The 22,399-nt window shown below is 42.1% G+C and overlaps 1 protein-coding gene across 2 annotated transcripts; it reads left to right on the top strand.

Moving 5' to 3' along the window:
* Positions 1-373: 373 nt before the first annotated feature.
* IL17A (interleukin 17A) lies at positions 374-3,185 on the top strand (the record flags this gene model as incomplete). 2 transcript variants are annotated; one of them, XM_082662738.1, is made up of 3 exons in its annotated part: positions 374-400; positions 1,533-1,729; positions 2,948-3,185. In XM_082662738.1, the coding sequence occupies 3 exons, from the start codon at positions 374-376 to the stop codon at positions 3,183-3,185; spliced, it is 462 nt and encodes a 153-aa protein (XP_082518864.1). The 2 variants fall into 2 exon arrangements, with proteins under 2 accessions (XP_082518864.1, XP_082518863.1); XM_082662737.1 differs by having other exon boundaries at positions 1,527-1,729.
* Positions 3,186-22,399: the final 19,214 nt, after the last annotated feature.

Genomic DNA, 22,399 nt, shown 5'->3' with positions numbered 1-22,399 from the left:
GATATCTCTTACGGCAGTTTCACGCACGCTCATAAATAAATGATTTCTGTGTTTCCACTCAGCTTCTGACAAGTCATAGTTCCTTGAAGAATGAAGAGAAGACATAGTCTTTAGAAGCATAAATTTCTGTCCTTCCCATTTTCCTCCAGAAGCAGATTATTGCCCGTCACGAAGGGGAGGTTTTTCTCTGACCTCATTCGGGGATGGAACTTTTAACCAAAATGGTGTCACCCCTGAACTCACTCCTACACGCCAACGTAAGTGACCACAGAAGGAGAAAAGCCCTATAAAAAGAGAGAAGGTAGCGCTACACTTTGTCCATCTCGCAGCAAGCACAAGCTCATCCACTTACAGTGAACTGGGAGAAACTACCATGGCTCGTGTGAGAACTTCATCCGTGGTGAGTCCCGCACTAACGTGCAATGCTCTCGTCGATTTGGGCCAGATAGTATTTCTGGACTGCAGGCATGAAATCCTGGATTCTAGCTATGGAAATCCAAGAATACTGTCTACGTAGGATGGGAAATGAAACCCTTGATAGATACTTGTCATTGTATAGCATTTTCAAGAACTGGTACACATCAGTTTGAAAGGTGAGATTAAAACTGAAAGATAGCTATACTGGGGGCTAAACCACACAAGAAGTGTCACACGATGCTGTGCTCTAAGAAAGAACGCTTATTGAAAATCTGTTTCTCTGAGTACAAGGGATTCAATATAATTCTTCCATTTTTCTTCAGTCCAAAATGAGATGGGTCACTATCCTTGAGGATTTAATAAGTTGTGGCAGTGACTTTTCTTTCCATTGTCCTGTTATTATACTATAGTCTTGGTACACTAACCCTATGTATTCTAACTAGACATAGATGTATAGATGGTATATGTGTGGTTTAGAGTAAATGGTCTTTATGTTTTTAAAATATTTAAGTTAAAACGTCTTTTTTGAAACCCAATTTGATTATCCAATCAGTATATGTAAATTTAGAAAACCTGGGAAATATACCTAAGAAAAACATAAGGGGGGGTCCATTTTGGGTTGGATGTTTGCCAGTGGTACCAACAGAATTTTTAACTGATACCACATGGATTTTCTACAGCCCTTTATTTCTAAGGTGTACATTTGATTTCACATAGGGTTTCACAGAATGCACGGGGCGGGATCGATGGTGCAGGAGGACATTTCTTCCTAGAAAATCAAGGTCATTACCATCCCAATGACCTGAGAGTGATGCATGTACTGACAGGTTGATGACTTGCCATCTTCACTAAAATTACTGCCAGCCGATGAATAATGTGGTTTTTCTAAGTTAGAAAAGAAAAATGTTCAAGACTGGTAGAAATGCCATCCTAATATTATTTTGTTCATCTAACCAGCTTTTCATTTAACAGACCTGAAAATTTCGTATAGATTGTCCTTGTCCATAGCATGTTCTCCACTATCAGCAATTCCATCATCACCACACTTTGTTGACAAAACCCATGTAGCACTAACCCAGTTTCCCACCTCTCTTTCCTTTCCCACCCAGTTCCAGTCACTGCTGCTGCTGCTGAGTCTGGCGGCTCTTGTGAAGGCAGGAATCATAATCCCACAAAGTCCAGGCTGCCCGCATGTTGAGGACAAGAACTTCCCCCAGTATGTGAGGCTCAACCTAAACATCCTTAACCGGAACGTGAATTCCAGAAGACCCTCCGATTACTACAAACGCTCCACCTCACCTTGGACTCTCCAGTACGTAAAAGTCCCAGATAAACCCTCTGTATTCTTCTCCCCTGTATGTATCAGACTGCCAGCTAAATCACCTTGAGAACGGTATTACTCAGAACCATCCGTCAAAACTGGAAGGGCCGTTGTGTAAACCCATGACTCTCAAGCTTTCATTCTACAGATTTCTTTGATAGAGCACAGCTCTCCCCAGCCCCCATAACACCTATTCTACTAGTTCTCATTGCCCCAGAAATCCATCCAAATGAACGGCGGTCATCATTCTCATATTTACGACACCCCAAGTCTGTTGTTTATTTATTTTAAAAAGAAATAGACATTTATTGTAGGAGATTAGTGCTTGAATTCTCTTTACCAGAGCTCCCAGAGAAGATTTGTTGAAAATAACTATTAATTAACTGGGATTTTTGTGCTTTTTTGGTTGTATTAACACTGGGAAAATATAGCTTGAATACCAGTGGAAGAAGTATCATGCTGGGTATTTCCACCCTTTTTTGATTTAGACAACATCCCCAACAGACCAATATCTGCTGTGTCCTTAGTACATCTAGTATTTAGATGAATTAAGTACAAAATGTATTTTGATAATTTGATTTTAGTAAAGCAAGTAATCCTCAGTTGTATGGAGCCTACAGATTCACCTGACTGTAGGGTTTCTCGTCTTCTTACTTCTACTTACTAAGAATAGTTCAAATAAATGAATTCAGAAGTCGAAGCAGCTGGAGGGGAGAGAGAAGGTTATAAAGGGGCTTAAGATCTTGTTTGCAGCCCTTCACATCAGCCATGGGCTCTGTTCCATCAGTGTGCTGTCAGATAAAATTTGAGTGCATTCTCTGCTTCAAAGACAGACTTCATTAAGTCAGATTAACAGTTATCTTGTTTCTATACTAGTCCTTTAGTCTTTTTTCATCTATCAAATGTACCCTAAAGAAATTAACCTTTGTGTCAAATTTAAATCCTTTCTGTGGTTTCAGTCTATCTTCTTTTGTGTATGCCGGAAATTGGGGAAAACTAATCATTGTCTTTTTTTCTATAACACTTCATGGGCTTCGAAACACAAGTTTTCCCCAAACTACTTCTTTTTCAGACTAACAGCATTTAGAGAATTCACAATGCCTATCATTTGCTCCCCTGTGAATTTGTCTCCCTCTGTTTATTCCTGTTTGATTTCCTTCCCGCTCTACCAGGAATTCACTTTCTTCCTGGCTTTTGTCTCCCTTGCAGCCGCAATGAGGACTCTGAGAGGTACCCCTCTGTGATCTGGGAGGCCAAGTGCAGCCACTTGGGCTGTGTCAATGCTGAAGGGAAGGTGGACCATCACATGAACTCCGTCCCCATCCAGCAAGAGATCCTGGTCCTGCGAAGGGAGCCTCAGCACTGCCCCCACTCCTTCCGGCTGGAGAAGATGCTGGTGGCCGTGGGCTGCACCTGTGTCACCCCCATTGTCCACCACATGGCTTAAGAGCTTCCGGTCTGACCCCCACTCCCCAAATCAGTTAGGCTTTCTGGGGATTAGACCCAGCCCCATTTCTGACACAAATCACCAGGGTTCTTAGTTCATCCAGTGGAAACTTCAGAGGGAACACTGGTTTATAGATGGAATCTGAACCATTTTTCCCTTTCCCCAAGAAGGAAGTTTTAGACTGAGTACCAATTTGCTTCTTGTTTGCTTTTCTAAGGGCTTTAAGTTATTTATGTATTTAATAGGCCCCAAGATAACTTTGGGGCATGAGATTCCATTTTAATGAATTACATGCCTTATTTTGTATTTTTTTAAGACAAGATTCCAGACTTGGGAATTTTATTATTTAAAAGGTAAAACCTATATTTATATGAGCTATTTATGGATCTATTTATGTTTCTTAGTCTTTAGAGAAAGGTGAAATATATGAGTATCTGTACTGCCTAGGGAAATCCTAGATAGGATTAAATAGCAGGTGAAAATTTCTGAGTTTGTACTGCATATGGCTACAGGATTTTCTTCTCATTGTCTCTTAGGAGTGCATGACATGGCTGAAAAGAAAGACTAAACCTAGTTTCATATTTATTACCTTAACTTTGCAAATTGTTCAGGTTTCACAAGAGAGACGGCAGGTCTAACTCTGCTCTGTTAAACTCTTGTAATAAAAACAATTGATAATAATAAAGTTTGGGAAGAAAATTCGTTTCCTTATTTGTTTTCTCATTAAAAGGACTTCCGAGGGCTTTCCTGGTGGCGCAGTGGTTGAGAGTCCGCCTGCCGATGCAGGGGACACGGGTTGGTGCCCCGGTCCGGGAAGATCCCACATGCCGCGGAGCGGCTGGGCCCGTGAGCCATGGCCACTGGGCCTGCGCGTGCGGAGCCTGTGCTCCGCAACGGGAGAGGCCACAACAGTGAGAGGCCCGCGTACCGCAAAAAAAAAAAAAAAAAAAAAAAAGGACTTCCATGAGCTCAGCTCTTTCATATTTGGAAGGGTGTGCAAATTTATCAATAGAGCAAAACAAAGCATGCCTTTGAGTAGCAACAACCTCCACCCACCCCAAGTCCAAGTTCTCAATGTTATTCAAAATAATACAAGATGGAGGCCCGCATACCATTATCCAATGCTGTGGACACGCGCACTCTGCAGCAAATTAAGCAAATAAAAATAATGGCCCTGGGAAAATGACATGTCATTTTTAAAGATCATATGGGGGGAAGAAAAAATCCTCCCAAAGGTATGACCTGAGGTTTGACAGGAACGAGGAAGTTCTGGGAGGAGACATTGTTTTCAGACTAGAATGGCAGTGTCTCCCCAAGCTCAGTCTGCTTTTGAAGATTAATGTCAACCAGAGATCTAGAAAGGAACATTTCTCTCTTGCTCAGGTCATACCCCTAGGACAACCTCTCCTGCCCTCGGCCTCTGATTCTGTGCACCCCAGGACACAGAAAAGAGCCACCGGGGCAAAACAAACTTCAAGCATGAGAAAAGTTCAGCCCAAGTAAAATAAAAACTGAACCATATTCAATTCCAGAGTAGTTTCAAGTTTCAAGTCATAACCATTTTCCCCAATCACGGCCCAGCGTGTCCTACTTGCCCTACTTCTGGGTGCCCCTGAGAACTCTCAGGCTGGACCCACAGGCTCCCTGCTTCTCGAAAGACCATCTTCTGCAATATTTTATTCTCGAAACTCCAGCCGTACCCAGAGGGCCATGGCTTTTCTCTGCTTCTTTTCCAATTCCAAACCCAGGGGTCATCTTCTCCAGCCCCGCTCCTTCCAGTGTTCTTGTGCCCTGAGACCTTGAGTCTCATGACCAACTCCCATCATGGTTTCCACACAAGAGATTCACAGGCAGCTGCCACTGACAGTTTCTCACAGTCTGTGCTTTAAAACCTCTCCCTGCTGTTCATTTCTCACTCTTCCTTGAATGGTAGTGGTGAAAATAAAACTGTGTTTTTCCTTTGGGACGGAGAGCAAGAAAAAGACATATACATCCACAGTCCTGAACCGTGATTTCCCACTAGACTATACTCCTGGGAATTTTGAGGGTGGGAAGAGGCAGTTGCTTTCCAAGCCTCTTCTCCCCTGATGTGGGGTGCTTTTATTCTCCCTTCATTTGCCCCAGTTAGCACCATCATTCACCCCATCATCTCTGCTAGAAATCTGCGAGGCATTCCTGACTCTTCCCTCTTCCTCTCTCTCACTCCCAACACCCACAAATCCCCAACCTCATTGTTTCACTTCCTGAAAATTCTCAAATCAACGCCCTCCCTGCCCAGGTTCAGGACTTCATCTTTTCTCATTTCCCTCCTGCTATTGGGACAGCTTCCTGTCTGTCGTTGCTGCTGATCTATCCTCCAACATCTATCTATGGCACAAAATCAGACATGACAAAAGACACCCTCTGTAACCTGGCCCTGGACGTGCTCCTGCTTTATCTCATGCTGCTTCCGCCTTGATGTTTCACCCTGCACTCTTGACTGCCACGCTGTTCTTGACCTCCGTGCCTGTGTCATGCGGTCTGCTCTACCTGTATACCTTTACCACCTTCTCCCTTCCTGCTCCTCTATTCATACCCTGCTGGTATGGTCTGAGTGTCTGTGTCCCCCCAAAATTCCTATGTTGAGTCCTAACCCCAAAAGTGATGGGACTGAGAGGCAGGATCATTGGGAGGTGATTAGGTCATGAATGAGATTAGCGCCCTTATTAACAAGGCTCCAGAGAGCTCCCTCTCCCCTTCTGCCAGGTGAGGACACAATGAGAATCCTGGACCCAGAAGAGAGTCCTCACTCAATCATGCTGGCACCTTGACCTCAGACTTCCAGAACTGTAAGAAATAAATTTCTCTTGCATATAAGCCACTCAAAATATGTGATATTTTGTTATAGCAGCCCAAATGGCCTAGGACACCTGCCCTCCGCACTCTGCCCTACCCCCACTGCTCTACCCATTCTCTCCACGTAGGTATCATCTCCTTTAAAGAGCCTTCCTGGACCTATCACTCCAGCAATCCCAAATTAAGTCTCTCTCTTCTGGGCTCCAAAAGCACTGTGGGTATCACTTATCACTACTCTTACATACGATAGGAGCTCTTTCTTTTAACCAGTTGGTGGTCCCTTGAGAGCCAGCCCATCAGCACCTGACCTGGCACATAGCAGACAGTCAATATTGAGATAACCTTTGAACCAGTTGTCCAGAGACACCTCAAAGTCAACAGACAAAACTAAAGTCATGAGCTCCATTCCCAAACTAGCTTCTCTACTGCCTTTTTTATCGACTCAAATGATATCACCTGTTCATCTGAGCGAAAAACCTAGATTTCTCTCTGTCACTCACTCCTCTCATCCAACGAAGGACAAATCCCTCATCAGTTGTCTCATATCCTCTTCCTCCTCCCTAACTCCAGAGTCATGTTTAAAGTTGCACTGTAAAGGGGGACTTCCCTGGTGGCACAGTGGTTAAGAATCCGCCTTCCAATGCAGGGGACAGGGGTTCAATCCCTGGTCAAGCAACTAGATCCCACATGCATGCCACTACTAAGAATTTGCATGCCACAACTAAGGAGCCCGCCTGCCACAACTAAGACCTGGTGCAACCAAAATAAATTAATTAAAAAAAAAAAGTTGCACTGTAATGGGATCCTAACTGGTCTCTCTGCTTAGCTTCTTATAGTTTATAATTCAATGTCTCTCAGCTTCTTGGGGAGTCTAGTCAGGGTAAGTAATTAAGAGCTGTTGCAAGGAGCAAAACTCAAATAAACAATGTTTATTGCTTGCTCATGTTACTGTCCCCCAGGGGTCCTCAGGGAGCTAGGCTCCACTCAGACATTCAAGGACCCAGGCAGGTAGAGTTTCCCCCTCCTTGTAGCAGAACCAGAACTGCACTGTCTCATCCAGTAGCCACCAAGCACATGTGGCTGTTGAAACCTTGAAATGTGGCTCGTCCTAACTGAGTTGTGTTATAAGTGTAAAATACATACTGATTTCAATGGTTTTTTTGTTATTTTTGAGAGTAATTCTTTGCAAGAGCTCAATTATCAGTTTTCTGAGTCATAATTTTAATGTGTGGCCCACATGGAGAGGGTGCTAACAGTACACTTAGCATGTATCTTTCCTAGGTACAAAGCACGAACAGGTAGTGTATAAGATATTAGGGGGATTGTGAAAATATTCTTAATATTTTGAGGGGGTTAAGGCAGTGGAATGGTGAGATACTTGTTTTTCATTTTGGTTCCTTAGTTCTGGGGATCTGACATTTTCCTTTATTTTTAAAAAAACTGAGATGTAATTGACATATAACATTGTGTTAGTTTATTTGATATATGTATATATTGCAAACTGATTACCACAATAAGTTTAGTTCACATCTATCATCACACATAATTACAACTTTTTTTTCTTATGATGAGAGCTTTTAAGATCTACTCTCTCGGCAACTTTCAAATATGCAATACAGTATGGTTAACTATAGTCACCGTGCTATGCATTATATCCCCAGGACTTATTTATCTTATAACTGGAAGTTTGTACCCTCTTACCATTTTCACCCATCCCAATATTTTTTTAAACGTAAAATATCTGGCTAGTTTTTAAGTGAATCTGAAAATTGGGTTTAGACCAAATTAATTAAAAGAGACCATATTCAAATATATTGAACTTTTTAAATTTTTAGAAGTAAAGAAGATATAAGGCTCACACCTAGGAGGAAAATACCAAATCAGGAACCAAAATTATATTGATGTCAAACTTTTCCACACTGAACACCACGAAGTAATGGAGTAAAATCTTCAAAGCCCCAAAGGAGAGAAAGTACAGATCAGACAGCAGCTGCTCTGACAAGCCTTCTTTGACCACTAAATGATACATTTGTGACATGTTATGGAGTTATGCACTTAAGAGTTGCACATTTCTCTGTATGTATGCAATGGTTCAATACAAATTTTGCTTAAGAAAAAAAAATGTCTAACGTGTAGCTTCCCTCTCTCTCTCTCTCTCTCTCTCTCTCTCTCTCTCTCTCTCTCTCTATATATATATATATATATATATATATGGAATATTCTTTATCCATTCATCTGTTGATGAGCACTTGGGTTGCTTCCATGTCTTGGCTATAGCAGCTACTATAGTAGATAGTGCTGCTATGAAAATTGTGGTGCATGTATCTTTTCGAATTACAGTTTTTGGTTTTTTCTGGGTATATGCCCAGGAGTGGAATTGCTGGATCATATGGTAGTTCTCCTCTTAGTTTTTGTTTTTGGTTTTTTGGTTGTTTTCCTTTTTACTTTTTATTGGAGTATAGTTACTTTACAATGTTGTGTTAGTTTCCGCTGTACAGCGAAGTGAATCAGTTATATGTATACATGTATCACCTTTTTTTAGATTTCCTTCCCATTTAGGTTACCACAGAGTACTTTCAGGTTTTTAAGGAGCCTCCATACTGTTTTCCATAGTGGCTGCACCATGAGGTGATGTGAGGACACAGCAAGAAGATGATCCAGGAGGCAGTCCTCTGCCAGACCTTGATCGTGGTCTTCCCAGCCTCCAGAACTGTGAGTTTCTGTTGTTTATAAGCCCTCTAGTCTCTGGTATTCTGCTATAGCAGCCCGAATGGACTAAAACATCACAGAATAGTTCAAGTGAGGGGTTCCTGGTCGGTGAGCATGCCTCCTTCCTGAGGAGATTCAGGAACCCAGTCTCTTTTTCATTTCATGAATATAAGGGGTATTGGGAAATGAGATCCCTGGATGAGCAGATGCATCCCAAATACAACTCTGCACGGGCCAGCTCTGCTTCACTGGCCCCAGCCCACAGCTCGCAGTGTCTGCGAATACTCACTGCTGCCCTCCCCGGATGTTCCTGCAAACTCTCCAGGCAGGTGGAGCCAGACCCTGAGCAAAATATAGAACACGGCTCCTGGGAGCCTCCCGCAACAGTGGGAATGATGTTCTCCCCTCATCAGCCAGGTTTGTGTTCACCACCTGGTTTTCCAAAACTAAGCAATATATCGTCTAAGCATGCAAATATAAGTGTGATACTATAGAGAACTATAGAGAAAAGCAAGACAAAGATGAACACCAATGTCAGGATAGTTGTTCCTTCTAGAGGGGAGGGGAGGAGCATCTGGGCAGCAAGTCCTGGAGATGTTTCACTTCTTAACTTGGGTAGTGTGGTTTTGGGTGTTTGGATTTTGTTTGTCTTTACTGAACTCTTTAAACTGTACACATACATTTTATTCATTCTTTTGCGTACATGATGCATTTCAAAATTAAAATTTTTAAAAGGTACAGAAAAAAGGGAAAAAAGTGATAGATGCAGCTACACAAAACTGTAAATCTTCAATAGGTTAAAACATTAAACTGAAAGGCAAACAACAAACTGAGAAAATATTTGTCAGGAATACTGCAAGAGGTTAATATCTGGACTATGAGCCTCAGTACTAGACACACTCCCACCTCTGGAACTTTGCTCTTGCTCTTCCCTTCGCCTGACATACTCTTCCACTGAAAGCCTCACGAACTTCCCTCCCCTTATTCGAGTCTCTGGGCAAATGTCACCTTCTCAGTGAAGGCATCTCTGAGCACCCTGGCACTCCCTCTGCAACTTCCCTGATTTATTTTTCTCCATGGCATTCACCTCCTCCTATTATACTATTTCACATATTTATTCTGTCTTTGTCTATCTCTCCTCACTAGAATGGAAGCCCCTTGAAGGCAGGAATGTTTGTCTGCTTTGTTCAATGCCGTATGCCCAGCGTCTGGAACAGTGCTTTCCTCCTTGTAAATGCTCACTAGACATCTGCTGACTGAATGATTATGAAAAGCTCACGTTAAATTTTTTGTTTTATTTTATTGAAGTGCAGTTGATTTATAATGTTGTGTTAGTTTCAGGTGTACAGCAATACATATATATGTATAATTTTTCAGTTATACCTATATGCATAAGTATGTATAATTCAGTTATACATATATATGTATAATTGTTTTTCAGATTCTTTTCCCTTGTAGGTTATTACAAAATATTGACTATAGTTCCCTGTTCTATACAGTAGGCCTTTATTGGTTATCTATTTTATATATAGTGGAAAAGTTCACATTAATTGATAAGACAAGCATTAAGAACATCTACTCAAAAGACAGAAGATACAAACTAACAACACAATAAGGCACCAAAATGTCTTTGAAGCACATGTGTAAATATTTACTATCACTAATAAATAAATTCACATTAAACAATTACCTATCTTTTGCCTATCGAAGTAGCCAAGTTTATCTCTTTAACTATAGTAATGTTGGCAAGAATGTGCCAAATTGAGCAATTATTCACTGCTAATTAGTGTAAAAGTATACAACATCCTGAAAAGCAAGTTTACAATTTCATTCAAGAAACTTAAAAATATTAATGCTCTTTGGACCACTAACTACTCTTCTAGAAAGTTATCAGAGCAAAATAATTTTAAAATATATTAATAAAACTGTGTACAAAATTATCATAGCTTATCATAAATATCAAGAAAACTTTTGAAATGTTTGAAATGTATTCTAAATACTTGGGTAAAAATCAGGATGAGAGAGAGAAAATAATTCAACTATAGAAAATAAGCTGGACTTCCCTGTTGGCGCAGTGGTTAAGAATCTGCCTGCCAATGCACAGGACACGAGTTCAAGCGCCTGGTCCTCGAAGATCCCACATGCCGCGGAGCAACTAAGCCCATGCGCCACAACTACTGAGCCTGCGCTCTAGAGCCCTTGAGCCACGACTACTGAAGCCCGCGCACCTAGAGCCTGCGCACCGCAACGAAGAGTAGCCCCCGCCCTCCGCAACTAGAGAAAAGCCTGCGTGCAGCAATGAAGACCCAATGCAGCCAAAAATTAATTAAGTTTTACAAAAGGAAATAAGGTATTAAAAAACAGGAAGGAAATATTAAAAATACAGGTATAAAAATACAGGAATTACTCTGGGTCATGGGGAATGGATAATTTTCATGTTTTCTTTCTAATTTCTCATTTTAAATGAACTTCTATTTCTTTTTAAATAGGGATGCCTTTATGGTCTGAAAACTGGCAACTTTAAAAATAATGGTTAAAAAATAAATAAATAAATAAATAAAAATAATGGTTGTTTGGTAATTTGAATAAATCATTTCCTTTTGTTTTTTTTTTTTTTCTTTTGCGGTACACAGGACTCTCACTGTCGTGGCCTCTCCCGTTGCGGCGCCCAGGCTCCGGAGGCGCAGGCTCAGCAGCCATGGCTCACGGGCCCAGCCGCTCCGCGGCATGTGGGATCTTCCTGGACCGGGGCACAAACCCGTGTCCCCTGCATCAGCAGGCGAACTCTCAACCCTGCGCCACCAGGGAAGCCCAATCATTTCCATTTTTAATGAAATAGCATAATGAATGGAAAACATGAGATTATATGAAAATGGCTCTAAGAGTCAGTATCTGAAACCTGGAACCTCAGACCAAAAAAATAAAATAAAATAATGTAAAATAATATAATATAATAAGAAATAAGGTAAGGTAAATAAAATAAAATAAAACTTTAAAATATCCAGGCCACCATGATCATGGCCACTGAACCCCCTTGTGGCAGGAATGCCAAGTAGGGAAACAGTAAGGTAAGAATCCACTCTAGCTGGGGAAAAAAACTGCAAAATTAACAAATAATACACTCTAAAGACATAGCTCCATGTTCAAAACATCAGGAAAAACATGTCACCCATACAAAGCAACACTGAAATAAACATATGCCTTCATTCTTTTTATGCTGTTGCGTCTATCCCCTGGGATTGAAACCTGCCGCCATAGGTATTGTTTTACACCACCAGGAAGGAGTCATCCATGTTGAAGGCACAAATTATCTACTTTGGGGCATAAATTACCCAAATGGACTATTTATCTTTATCAGTTTAGATCATCACTGCCATATCTCCATCATATGCTCAGCCTTGTGGTATCTCAGATGAAAAATAAATTCGTCAGGATCAAAAACAAGTTATGGTGGCAGTTTAGGTGGAGGTGGGGAAACAAGAGGAAATTGGCTTCAGAAGCTTTTAAGTATCAAAACATCACAAATCGAAATGCTAAGGTAACAATAGTAGTTTTCCACCTCTCACATCGGGAAAGGGTTTTAAACATTACAACATCCACTCTAATCAAGTTTTCCCTCCCATCATTCCCCCCAAACGGTTCCTGTCACCAACACCGGCCTCAGCTTTAGTACTTTTGTGACATCAAGCAAGTTTTTAAATGTCCCTAAACCTTCACCCAGAAAAAGAAATTTGAGCTGTGCCTGGGCAAAGTTTCAGAGTAGCTGGAGAGAGAAGTGATCAAAGCAATTGAAGGCTTAGGAAACTGATAGACAGGAAGAGAAAGAGAGAGAGAGAGAGCAGGGACATGGCATGGGGTCTTCCTGTTTCTTTTACCACAAAGGCCCATTTAGAATCCAGGTTCAGAAGCTCAGAGCCTATCACAAAAAGAGCACTGAGGAAGGCTGGTGCTAACATCAACAAGAGAGGCCTGGAGGCTTCCAGGGTGGTTGCTTGTCCTTGTGATTCCTCACATCCTCAGGCATCCACTACCACCAGGTGTACAACTTAGGGCAGAGCTGACAAGGTCAATTCTCAAAGGGTGGAGCTCTTTAATGGTGATGGAGGGGAAATCAGTGTATATCTGTGGTTAAGAGCAAGCAGCCTTCAAAGGCTCCTCTCAAAGGTGATTTGTATCTCACTGCCTCCTGCTAGAAGACCACAGGTTGGTTACCCTCATGTGTTCCTGGAGGAAGTAACAGAACACGTGGTTTGCACATACCCAGATGTGTGCCAAATAGGGATGATGGTGATGGTGACAGGGATGGCAATAAGATTTGCTCCTAAACTAACATTGATTGAGGACACCTGGGTCACTGAGCCTGCATTAATATCTTGGAAGAGGAAGGTTAAAGGGCTGACTCATTCACCTTTATCTGCCCAGGGCCTTCCTGGAGGAGAAGGACCTTAGCTGAGACTTACTGGATGATTACAAGGAAAATTATGAAAGCTTATGTTGGAAGAAAGTTTGAACAGTCTTCCAGTCCATTTCTCTGTCAAAAGATAAGAGAAAGTGATACTATGTATGAGCAAAAACATTACCAAGATTAATTTTAGACAACTTCAAATATAGACCTATCCCAATCCAGGGATTATTACCCCAAAAGGCAAGAAGTCCTTCTCATGCCCAACTGAAATCTTTCTATCTTGAATTGGGACCACGTACCATTGTATAAAAATTCATTACAACTGTTACTAAAATGGAGCAGGACCCTATGATCCTTGTCCCCCGGGTCCTCTGCCTGCCTTTTGTCCGTGAAAAACCTTTAGCCAAAGAATAAGTTTAATCAGAGAAGTGAGAACATGCAGAAACAAAGGAAAATAGTCAAAGGAGACCAAATAATAATAGTTTAGTCATTAAGCATAGTCAAGGACCTTTAGTTCCTTCTCAAGGGCTACAGATAATATCCTGAGCCATATCCTTTGAAAAGTTGTCTTATAGACACTGAAACCACCGCCAGGTGGAAGAAGTTAACTACATGATGACCAGACTGTAGCCATGACATAAGCTGCCACAATTCCAAGAACTGGCCTCGAGGAAATGGGAACAACCGACCCTGGAACTGAAGATTAACTGTACTTAAAACTCTCAAGATGACGCAGGTCAGACCACCGATGACCAATTTCAAAATGACTGTCAGAGCTGACTGTGCTGTTTCTGCATATAGCCCCCTCCGTCTGTCTATAAAAGCTCTTGCCCCCTGATTGTCAGGGGCATGGGGAGTCAGCCTATAGACAGGTGTCCGCCCTGCCCCTCCCACCGACCCGGGTGCCATCATCCAAAATAAAGTAAACTTTCCTTTCCACCAACCTGACCTCTTTAATGGCTTTTGAGCGGCGAGCAGCTGGACCCCAATTTTGGTTACATTACCTCATTATTGGGGGGGATGATATGGGATGTCAAATAAGCCACAATAACCTTACTTTTTTTTTTAACCTTACTTTTTAATTAAGAAAAAAATGGGCAGAAGACCTAAATAGACATTTCACCAAGGAAGACATACAGATGGCCAAGAGGCACATGAAAAGATGCTCAACATCACTAATTATTAGAGAAATGCAAATCAAAACTACAATGAGGTATCACCTCACACTGGTCAGAATGGCCATCATCAAAAAGTCTACAAACAATAAATGTTGGAAAGGGTGTGGTAAAAAGGGAACTCTCCTGCACTCTTGGTGGGAATGTAAATTGATACAACCACTATGGAAAACAGTATGGAGGTTCCTTTAAAAACTAAAAATAGAACTACCATATGACCCAGCAATCCCACTACTGGGCATATGCCCTGAGAAAACCATAATTCAAAAAGGGACATGTACCACAATGTTCATTGCAGCACTATTTACAATAGCCAGGACATGGAAGCAACCTAAGTGTCCATCATCGGATGAATGGATAAAGAAGATGTGGCACATACATACAATGGAATATTACTCAGCCATAAAAAGAAACGAAATTGACTTATTTTTAGTGAGCTGGATGGACCTAGAGTCTGTCATACAGAGTGAATTAAGTCAGAAAGAGAAAAACAAATACTGTACGCTAATGCATGTATATGGAATCCAAAAAAATGGCACTGATGAACCTAGTTGCAGGGCAGTAATAAAGATGTAGACATAGAGAATGGACTTGAGGACACGGGGTGGGAGAGGGAAGCTGGGCGAAGTGACAGTAGCATCGACATATATACACTACCGAATGTAAAATAGTTAGCTAGTGGGAAGCAGCCACATAGCACAGGGAGATAAGCTTGAGGGGTGGGATAGGGAGGATGGGGGGGAGGCTCAAGAGGGAGGGGATATGGGGACATATGTATTCATATGGCTGATTCACTTTGGTGTACGACAGAAACTAACATAGTATTGTGAAGCAATTATACTCCAATAAATGTCTATTTAAAAAAGTAAACGCACACAACTGATTCAGGAATAATGCAGTGTTGGTCATAATGACATCAGATAATGATATAATACTATGTTAAATTCTATTCAGTAAGTGCGTATTGCAAAGTGGCATTACCCTTTTAGGAAGATCTATGGAAATTTAAATGGAGCAAGAACTACAAAGAAATCATTATCAGGAAGAATTCTGGAGCTATAAGTTTGAGTAGGGGTGAGGGGATGGGAGCCGGTGAATGAATGGAGGAGTTGGCCTTAACTCGGAGTACAGTCAGGTCACCCAGAGCAATAGGAGAGTAGCTGGATCCAGGTATGTGGGTATATTTTTAGGACCTATAGAAGTTCTCTTCTGGTTGCTTTTATTTTCTGAATAAAATAAGAAGCAAGGTCATCTACCCAGAGTGAAGGTGGTGAAGGAGGTAGTGGAGATTGGAAGAATATATTTATCAAGGAGATGAGAGGCAATAAATTGGTATCTGGCACCAGAAGGTAAGAGAGAACATGAAATAGTCATGTAGGGGAATGAGGGAGCAAATGGGTGTTTCAGGAGAATTACAGACCCAGCTGAGGTTAACGGTCATACATTTCAAGTAAGATTAGTCAGCAGAATTGCAGGATTTTCTCCACCCACATTCAGCAGCGTTAGGTTCAAGCACAGAATAAGTAAGTCAAGACTTGAATTTAACTGGTGTTGGGATTTTACCAGTTGAATATGACCAAGTGAGAGAAGCAAGGGACCGAGGTCAGGTGCAAAAGGAGTGGTTATAATAGCTGGCCGTGGGATTTAAGTGGGGTAGAAAGGGAAATAGGACACAAAGGCAAGAGACAGTAAACTGATTATAGGATTTAGCAGGGGCGAGAGAGCAGGTGACAAAGATTGTTGGACCCTCACATCAGTCACTGATGACTATTAACTTTTCCATTCCACTTGCATGTCACTGAGGTGCAATTTAATCCCCTGCTAATTGGTGTAACTCCAATCCAGGCTTCAGAGTAATGGAATTGATCATGGGCAGAGTGGCCAGTTTGGGGGATGGTATGATGTGGGAGTGGAGGAAAGATCGGTTTAGGTTCAGACTCCTAACATGGAGTTTAGTGAGGAATCAGTCAAGAGGAAGTGTCCAAGAGAGAGTAAAACACTTGACTAGAAGCTGAGACTACCCCCTTGAATAGTACTTTGCATGTAACAAATAGTTGCTGAATATGTTTGAAGAATGAAATTGAACGGATACATGAATGGCATTCTCAGCCTGGACGAAGTAATTTGAAGGATATGATTTTCCTGAGACAGATGGTAAACAGTGGCAGTAGATACAGAGAGAAGGGGTGAATTTGAGAAATATTAAGGATAAAATTAATATGACTTGATGGGGAAGTTGGGGGGGAAGTAAGCAGGAATGGAGAAAGTTAATGATGGTGCCCACATTGCTAACTTGTTTAATCAGGTGGATGACAATACCCTGCAATAAGATAAGGAATGGAAGAAAGAAGAATACCAGGCTAGGGGCCAGAGGGAGTGGTGAGCGACTTTGAGCTTATTGAGTCTGAGATATCTGTCGGATATCCGTGTGGCACTGTCCAGCGGGGACATGGAAAAATGAGATCGGCCAAGATCTGAGCTTGAGGAACTTGGAGAGTAAAGCCCCTTGGTCAAAAGCAGGCTCCAGAGCACAGCGAGGGCACATACCTGATTATCAGAAGCCATGCGTTCACTGGTGTCTCCTAAAGAGAAGTCACAGGGTGAAAGGATCCAACAGCGAACGACTGAACCCTGCAGAGCCCTGATGTCTAAGGATCAAGAGGAAGGAGAGGGCTTCCCTGGTGGCGCAGTGGCTGAGAGTCCACCTGCCGATGCAGCGAACACGGGTTCGTGCCCTGTTCCGGGAGGATCCCACATGCCGCGGAGCGGCTGGGCCCGTGAGCCACGGCCGCTGAGCCTGCGCGTCCGGAGCCTGTGCTCCGCAACGCGAGAGGCCGCAACAGCAAGAGGTCCGCGAAACACACACACAAAAAAAAAAAAAAAAAAAAAAAAAGAGGAAGGAGAAGAATCCATGAAGGAGACTAGGAAAGAGCTACCCAAGATGTATAAAGAGAAATCGCAGAGAAACGCCAACAGAAGAGAGAACTTAAAGGCAAGGAACTGGTTGAAGGAATCCAATGCCAAGAAATGTCGATTAAGTTGTGACCTGAAAAGCATCTGTTAGATATGAACTATGAAGCCATCAAGCCCTAGAGGGAGATGTTTCTTTGGAGGGGTGGAGGCCAAAATCAGACTAGAATAGTTTGAGGAGAGAATAGGAGGGGAGGACATGGGAGACGCAGGAAGAGGCTCTTTTTGCAGGAGTTTGGCTGTAAAACGAAAGGTGATGGCCATGGGAACCTGTGACTTATTTGTAGGGTTTTTTGTTTGTTTTGGTTGTTGAAGATTGAAAATTCCTTTCTTTTTTCAGGTTTTTATTAATTATCTATTTTATACATATTAGTGTATATATGTCAATCCCAATCTCCCAATTCATCCCACCACCACCCTCCCTGCTTTCCCCTCTTGGTGTCCATATGTTTGTTCTCTACATTGTCTCTATTTCTGCCTTGCAAACTGGTTCATCTGTACCGTTTTTCTAGATTCCACATATATGCATTAATATGCGATATTTGTTTTTCTCTGACTTACGAAGACTGAAAATTCTTGAGCCTGTTAATAAACTGAGAGAAAATGGCTGGAGGTTAAAGATATAGGAGAGCTGTCAGAAGAGTAAGGTTCCTTGGGCAAAGACAAATCAAATATAAAGCCCAGAAAGATGTCTTTCCCGACTGGAAGCAGCAAAGAATGGTTCAGATGGAGGCATATTTCTATCTGCCATGCTATTGAAAGATGTCTTTCTTTCCCCCACTTTCTCATCGCTTAATTCTATGCATTCTGGTTTCTGACTCGACTGCTTTGCTGAAACTGCACTTTCCAAATTCTCAAATTACCTCCCAATTTCAGATTCAGTGGCATCTTCTCAGTTCTTTCCTTCTAAGCCTCTGTGGAACATTCACCCTACTGAACACCCTCTCCTTCCTAAAACTGTCTTTTGCCCTGGTTTTTGTGACACTGTGACATTCTACCTCACCTCCCTATTAATTTCTTCTGTTTCCACATTGGTTTCCCTTCTTTGTCTTCTGCCCTAAATGTGGATATGGTCCCAAGATCTGTGGGTTCAGCTCTCATCTTTATGAAGGTGGGATTCACAGTTACATGTCCAATCCCTGTTATATGACTTACCTGTCCAGGACTGTGTTGTTCAGGCCTCCACCCCAAGATATTTGTTTGCAATAGAGCAGATGAATCAGAGTCACTGGGCATTGTGAATAGCACGAAATCAATAAAGAAAATCAATGATGATGGGCCAAATTTTCCAACATATAGCTATGATTGAGTGACGGCGACACAAACATGAAAGCAGCAATACCCAGTATCACCTGCAGTGGGTTTAGAATAAAGACGAACGCCAACCCACCAGGAGATAAGAGAAAGACGAAAGGTGGACCATGAATAAAGGATAAAACTGAGGCCAGATTATTCACCGAAGGACACATGACAAGATGTCATATATTCTATGAAGAGAGGCTCAGAGGAATCCTCCCAAGATCAGGACAAGATGCCATAAAAGGACAGGGGAAAAATCAACTTTCCTGATAAAACATTGACTCAGATGGAACTGCCAGGACCTGGGATCAGCCCCTTGTGCATGCAGTCCCTAAGCAGTGACACCTAAATGAAAGGGCAGGGCTCTTTGGTGGCACAAGCGTGTAAATCAATATAGTGTGACGTGCCAATTAAAAGCACACTGAGATACCCTAACTCAATCACTAGAGTGACTAAAATTTAAAAACTAGCAATACCAAGCGCTGGCAAGGTTGTGGGAGCAACCGGAGCTCTTATATGTTTCCAGTGGGAATGCGAAGTGACAGAGTCACTTTGGAAAATAGTTTGGCAGTTAAATGCACACTTGTCATAGGCCCCAGAAATCCTACTCTTAGGCATTTGCCCAAGGGAAATGAAGACGTATGTCCAAACAAAGACCTACATGTAAACTTTTCATCATAATAGCTAAAAACTGCAAACAACTCAAATGCCCATCAACTAGTATAGGAATCAATGTTAGCACATACATACGATGGGATACACTCAACAATGACAAGGAGCAAACCACTGACGCCCAGCAACATGACTGCCTCTGAAGAGCATTACGAACATGAAAGAAGGCAATTGCCAGAGAATATAACCTCAAACTACCTGCTGCTCAAACTAAGAAATCGTATTTATATTTGACAACCATACATTCAGTCTACCATTTCACTCTACCTGTGATGAGCAAACAATTTTGCCTGAGGGCAAGTTCCGGAAAAGAAGAACAAAAATATTTGCAAGCTACACATTATTTTATAAATTGTACAGTTATGTTTTCTTTTTGTTTTGTTTTGTTTTTTTATCAGGAGGTACAGTATATGCAACTGGGCTTAAGCATTTGTTTAATATTTCTTTAACCAAGGGTTTCAGAATTATTTAGCAAAGTTTCTGAAATGACAGAGGCGCACATAGTACAGTATCTGGTTTTAACTTTTGCCCTTGAATAGATGTTGTTGTTCTGTAAAGTATTCATGAAGCTCATCACTGTCCCAGAAAACTGAGCCTTTATTTCTGTGTCATATCCAAGTCAACTCGCGCAAGCACCCTTCTCTCCAGGCTCAGTCTGCCTTGTGTCTCTGTGAGCCGTGTGGTTAACCAGACCGTCTACACCATCCTGAATGGTTGATGGCTCACCATGGTGATGCTTACCACAAGAATGTGATAACTGTATCTCTCAGCTCCAGAGACAAAAGGTGGGGTTGGGGGAGGGGAATGCATGCACTTTTTTCATTGCAGTGAAGTAGAAATTCTCGTCTTGAATAATGTTTGAAGTTAACACAGACAGAAAGAGCTACTCCAATGCCATTCCCTTTGGAGACTCTTTCTCTTCCTTTTAAGATCCTTTGCCTGTTCTCAGCATCAGCTTCAAGTTCAAGGCTAAAGAAAAATCAAACAGGACAAACTCTTCTCTACTTCTAGAAGTGAAAGATTCTATAATCATTCATGGCTCAACCTGAAATACTCCTGAGTTGTTACCGTAGTTGTAATTTTTCCAGATTTTTTCAAACACTGGCAGTTCAGCAAGTTCAAATGGGTTCTAAACAAAAAGGAAGAAAGAGAGAGAAGGAAGGGAGGGAGGGAGGGAGGGAGGGAAAAGAGCTTCTATGGTGACACGACTGCTCAACATACATGACATTTCTAAATCCTCATTTTTAATTACTCCTGCTGAATACTCAGATGTGACCAAAAGAATCAATGAGCTTAATCACCACATTCATGTCAGCAGCAGCGCATATTAGAAAAATGGGTGCATCCACCACAAGCATAAGCATGATTCGGCCACAGCGTCCTTCCACTCTCTCATCCCTAGTCAGGTCAGTAGCAACCAAATCTCAGGGCAAATCTCAGAGATGCTTCTCACGCCTCATCTTACAGAGAGATTGTTAATGGACAAGTGCCTATGACTGACTGTATATTGTTTTATAACATGTAAATTTAACCAAACATAATATGTCTAAACATGTAAACTTAAAATAGACAATCATATAAAGTTGAGGTAAATACTATTAAGGCATGTATTAAATTCATCACTACCTCTCAGTGATTCACAAAGGCCATGATTCCTGGGTGTTCTGTCACTCGAACAAGTTTGGGAACATCTGCCCAGGCAATCCCTGTGTCTATGATACCAAAGTTTACCTTCTCTTCAAAGTATCAACCCTACCCTCATTCCCCTCCTACTCCCAGAACCTGCTTCCTGAGCCCAAAGCCTTCAACATCCACCCTTTTCCTCAGTTATAAGCTTTCCTTGTGCCTCAAAGATAGTGATAGCAGTAGGGAGGGGGGGGAGGGGGAGAGAGAGAGAGAGAGAGAGAGAGAGAGAGAGAGAGTGAGAGAGAGTGAGAGAGAGAGAGAGAGAGAGAGAGAGAGAAGTATTTGGTGCCCAAAGGCAAACCTTTCCAGTCAGTTCAGGGCAGAGCCACCTGGAAGAAGGAGATAGGCCATGAATAAGATCAGAAGGTCCTGAGAGCAGCACCTAAGAACACAGGGGACTGGATGAACCTAAGATTCTCTCCAGGAATCTCCACAGGGAGGAGGGGAGGGCCCTCTGGCTGTCTGAACCAATTGTCATCTAAATTTCAATAGACAGGAGGACCCCAGCTGACCGGGGCCATCTTTGCTGACTTGTTTCTGTCCCCCTTGTACACCATGAGCATCACAGTGGAGAGAATGGCACCTTTGTGATCTCTGATTCCCCAGTAGCTGACACAGTACTAGACCTTAAAAGGAGGGTTTTCGGAGGATGACTGGAAAATTGAACCTACCTTACCAGTTCAATGTGTCAATCTCCCAGAGGTGTGTATTTTTCAGTAAAGTCCTCAAAAGTGATGTTTCAAAGAGAGGGTTTCAGCAGAGCACAAAGATATAGTTTGCCGGCAGAGTCTCTTCCCATGGCCCACAAATTACAGCACAGGGAATGTAGTCTGTCTTGCTAAGCCTGAGACCCAACCATAGCTGACATTCCTGGAGGAATCCCACATGAGGATGAGAATGAAGACTGAGAGGCTGTGGAAGTGGAGGAACCAGGTTTTCCTAAAAAACAGCATGCCCACAAAGACTAATAATCATCCCCCCAACCATGTTGCCCTACTGCCCTTTAATCTATCAGATTCAAAGAGTTGGATGAAACCAAAGGATTTCAACTAATCCTTAGATTAAATGTGATTGTCATGCACTGTTTACTTTTGTTTAAACTTGAACAGCTACAGGTATAGTGAAGGTCATTTGGGAGGCTGAAAATGTAGGTCGGGTTCAAGTTCGTGGAATGAGCACCCCACCAACACTGACTTCCTTCCCCTGAGGTTACTGTAAGAAGTTGCCTGTTTCAGTCAGATGGTGAGAAGCCAACTTCAGGTCCCAGAATGCTCTTCATGCATCTCCCACACAGGGCACTCAGCAGTCAAACTGAAACAGCATCCCTCTGCATCCTTTCAGACCTACCACATGAGTGAGTCAGAGGCATTTCCCTCCGAGGCCTCCACCTCCTGCTCTCATGGTTCAATAGAACGGGCCACGGGATAAAGCAAATTGTCCAGAATACACTAAAAAGAGGTCTA

This window comes from Grampus griseus (assembly GCF_964374135.1).
Source record: "Grampus griseus genome assembly, chromosome: 10".
Lineage (NCBI taxonomy): Eukaryota > Metazoa > Chordata > Mammalia > Artiodactyla > Delphinidae > Grampus > Grampus griseus.
This window is presented reverse-complemented; position numbering and strand designations above follow the sequence as displayed.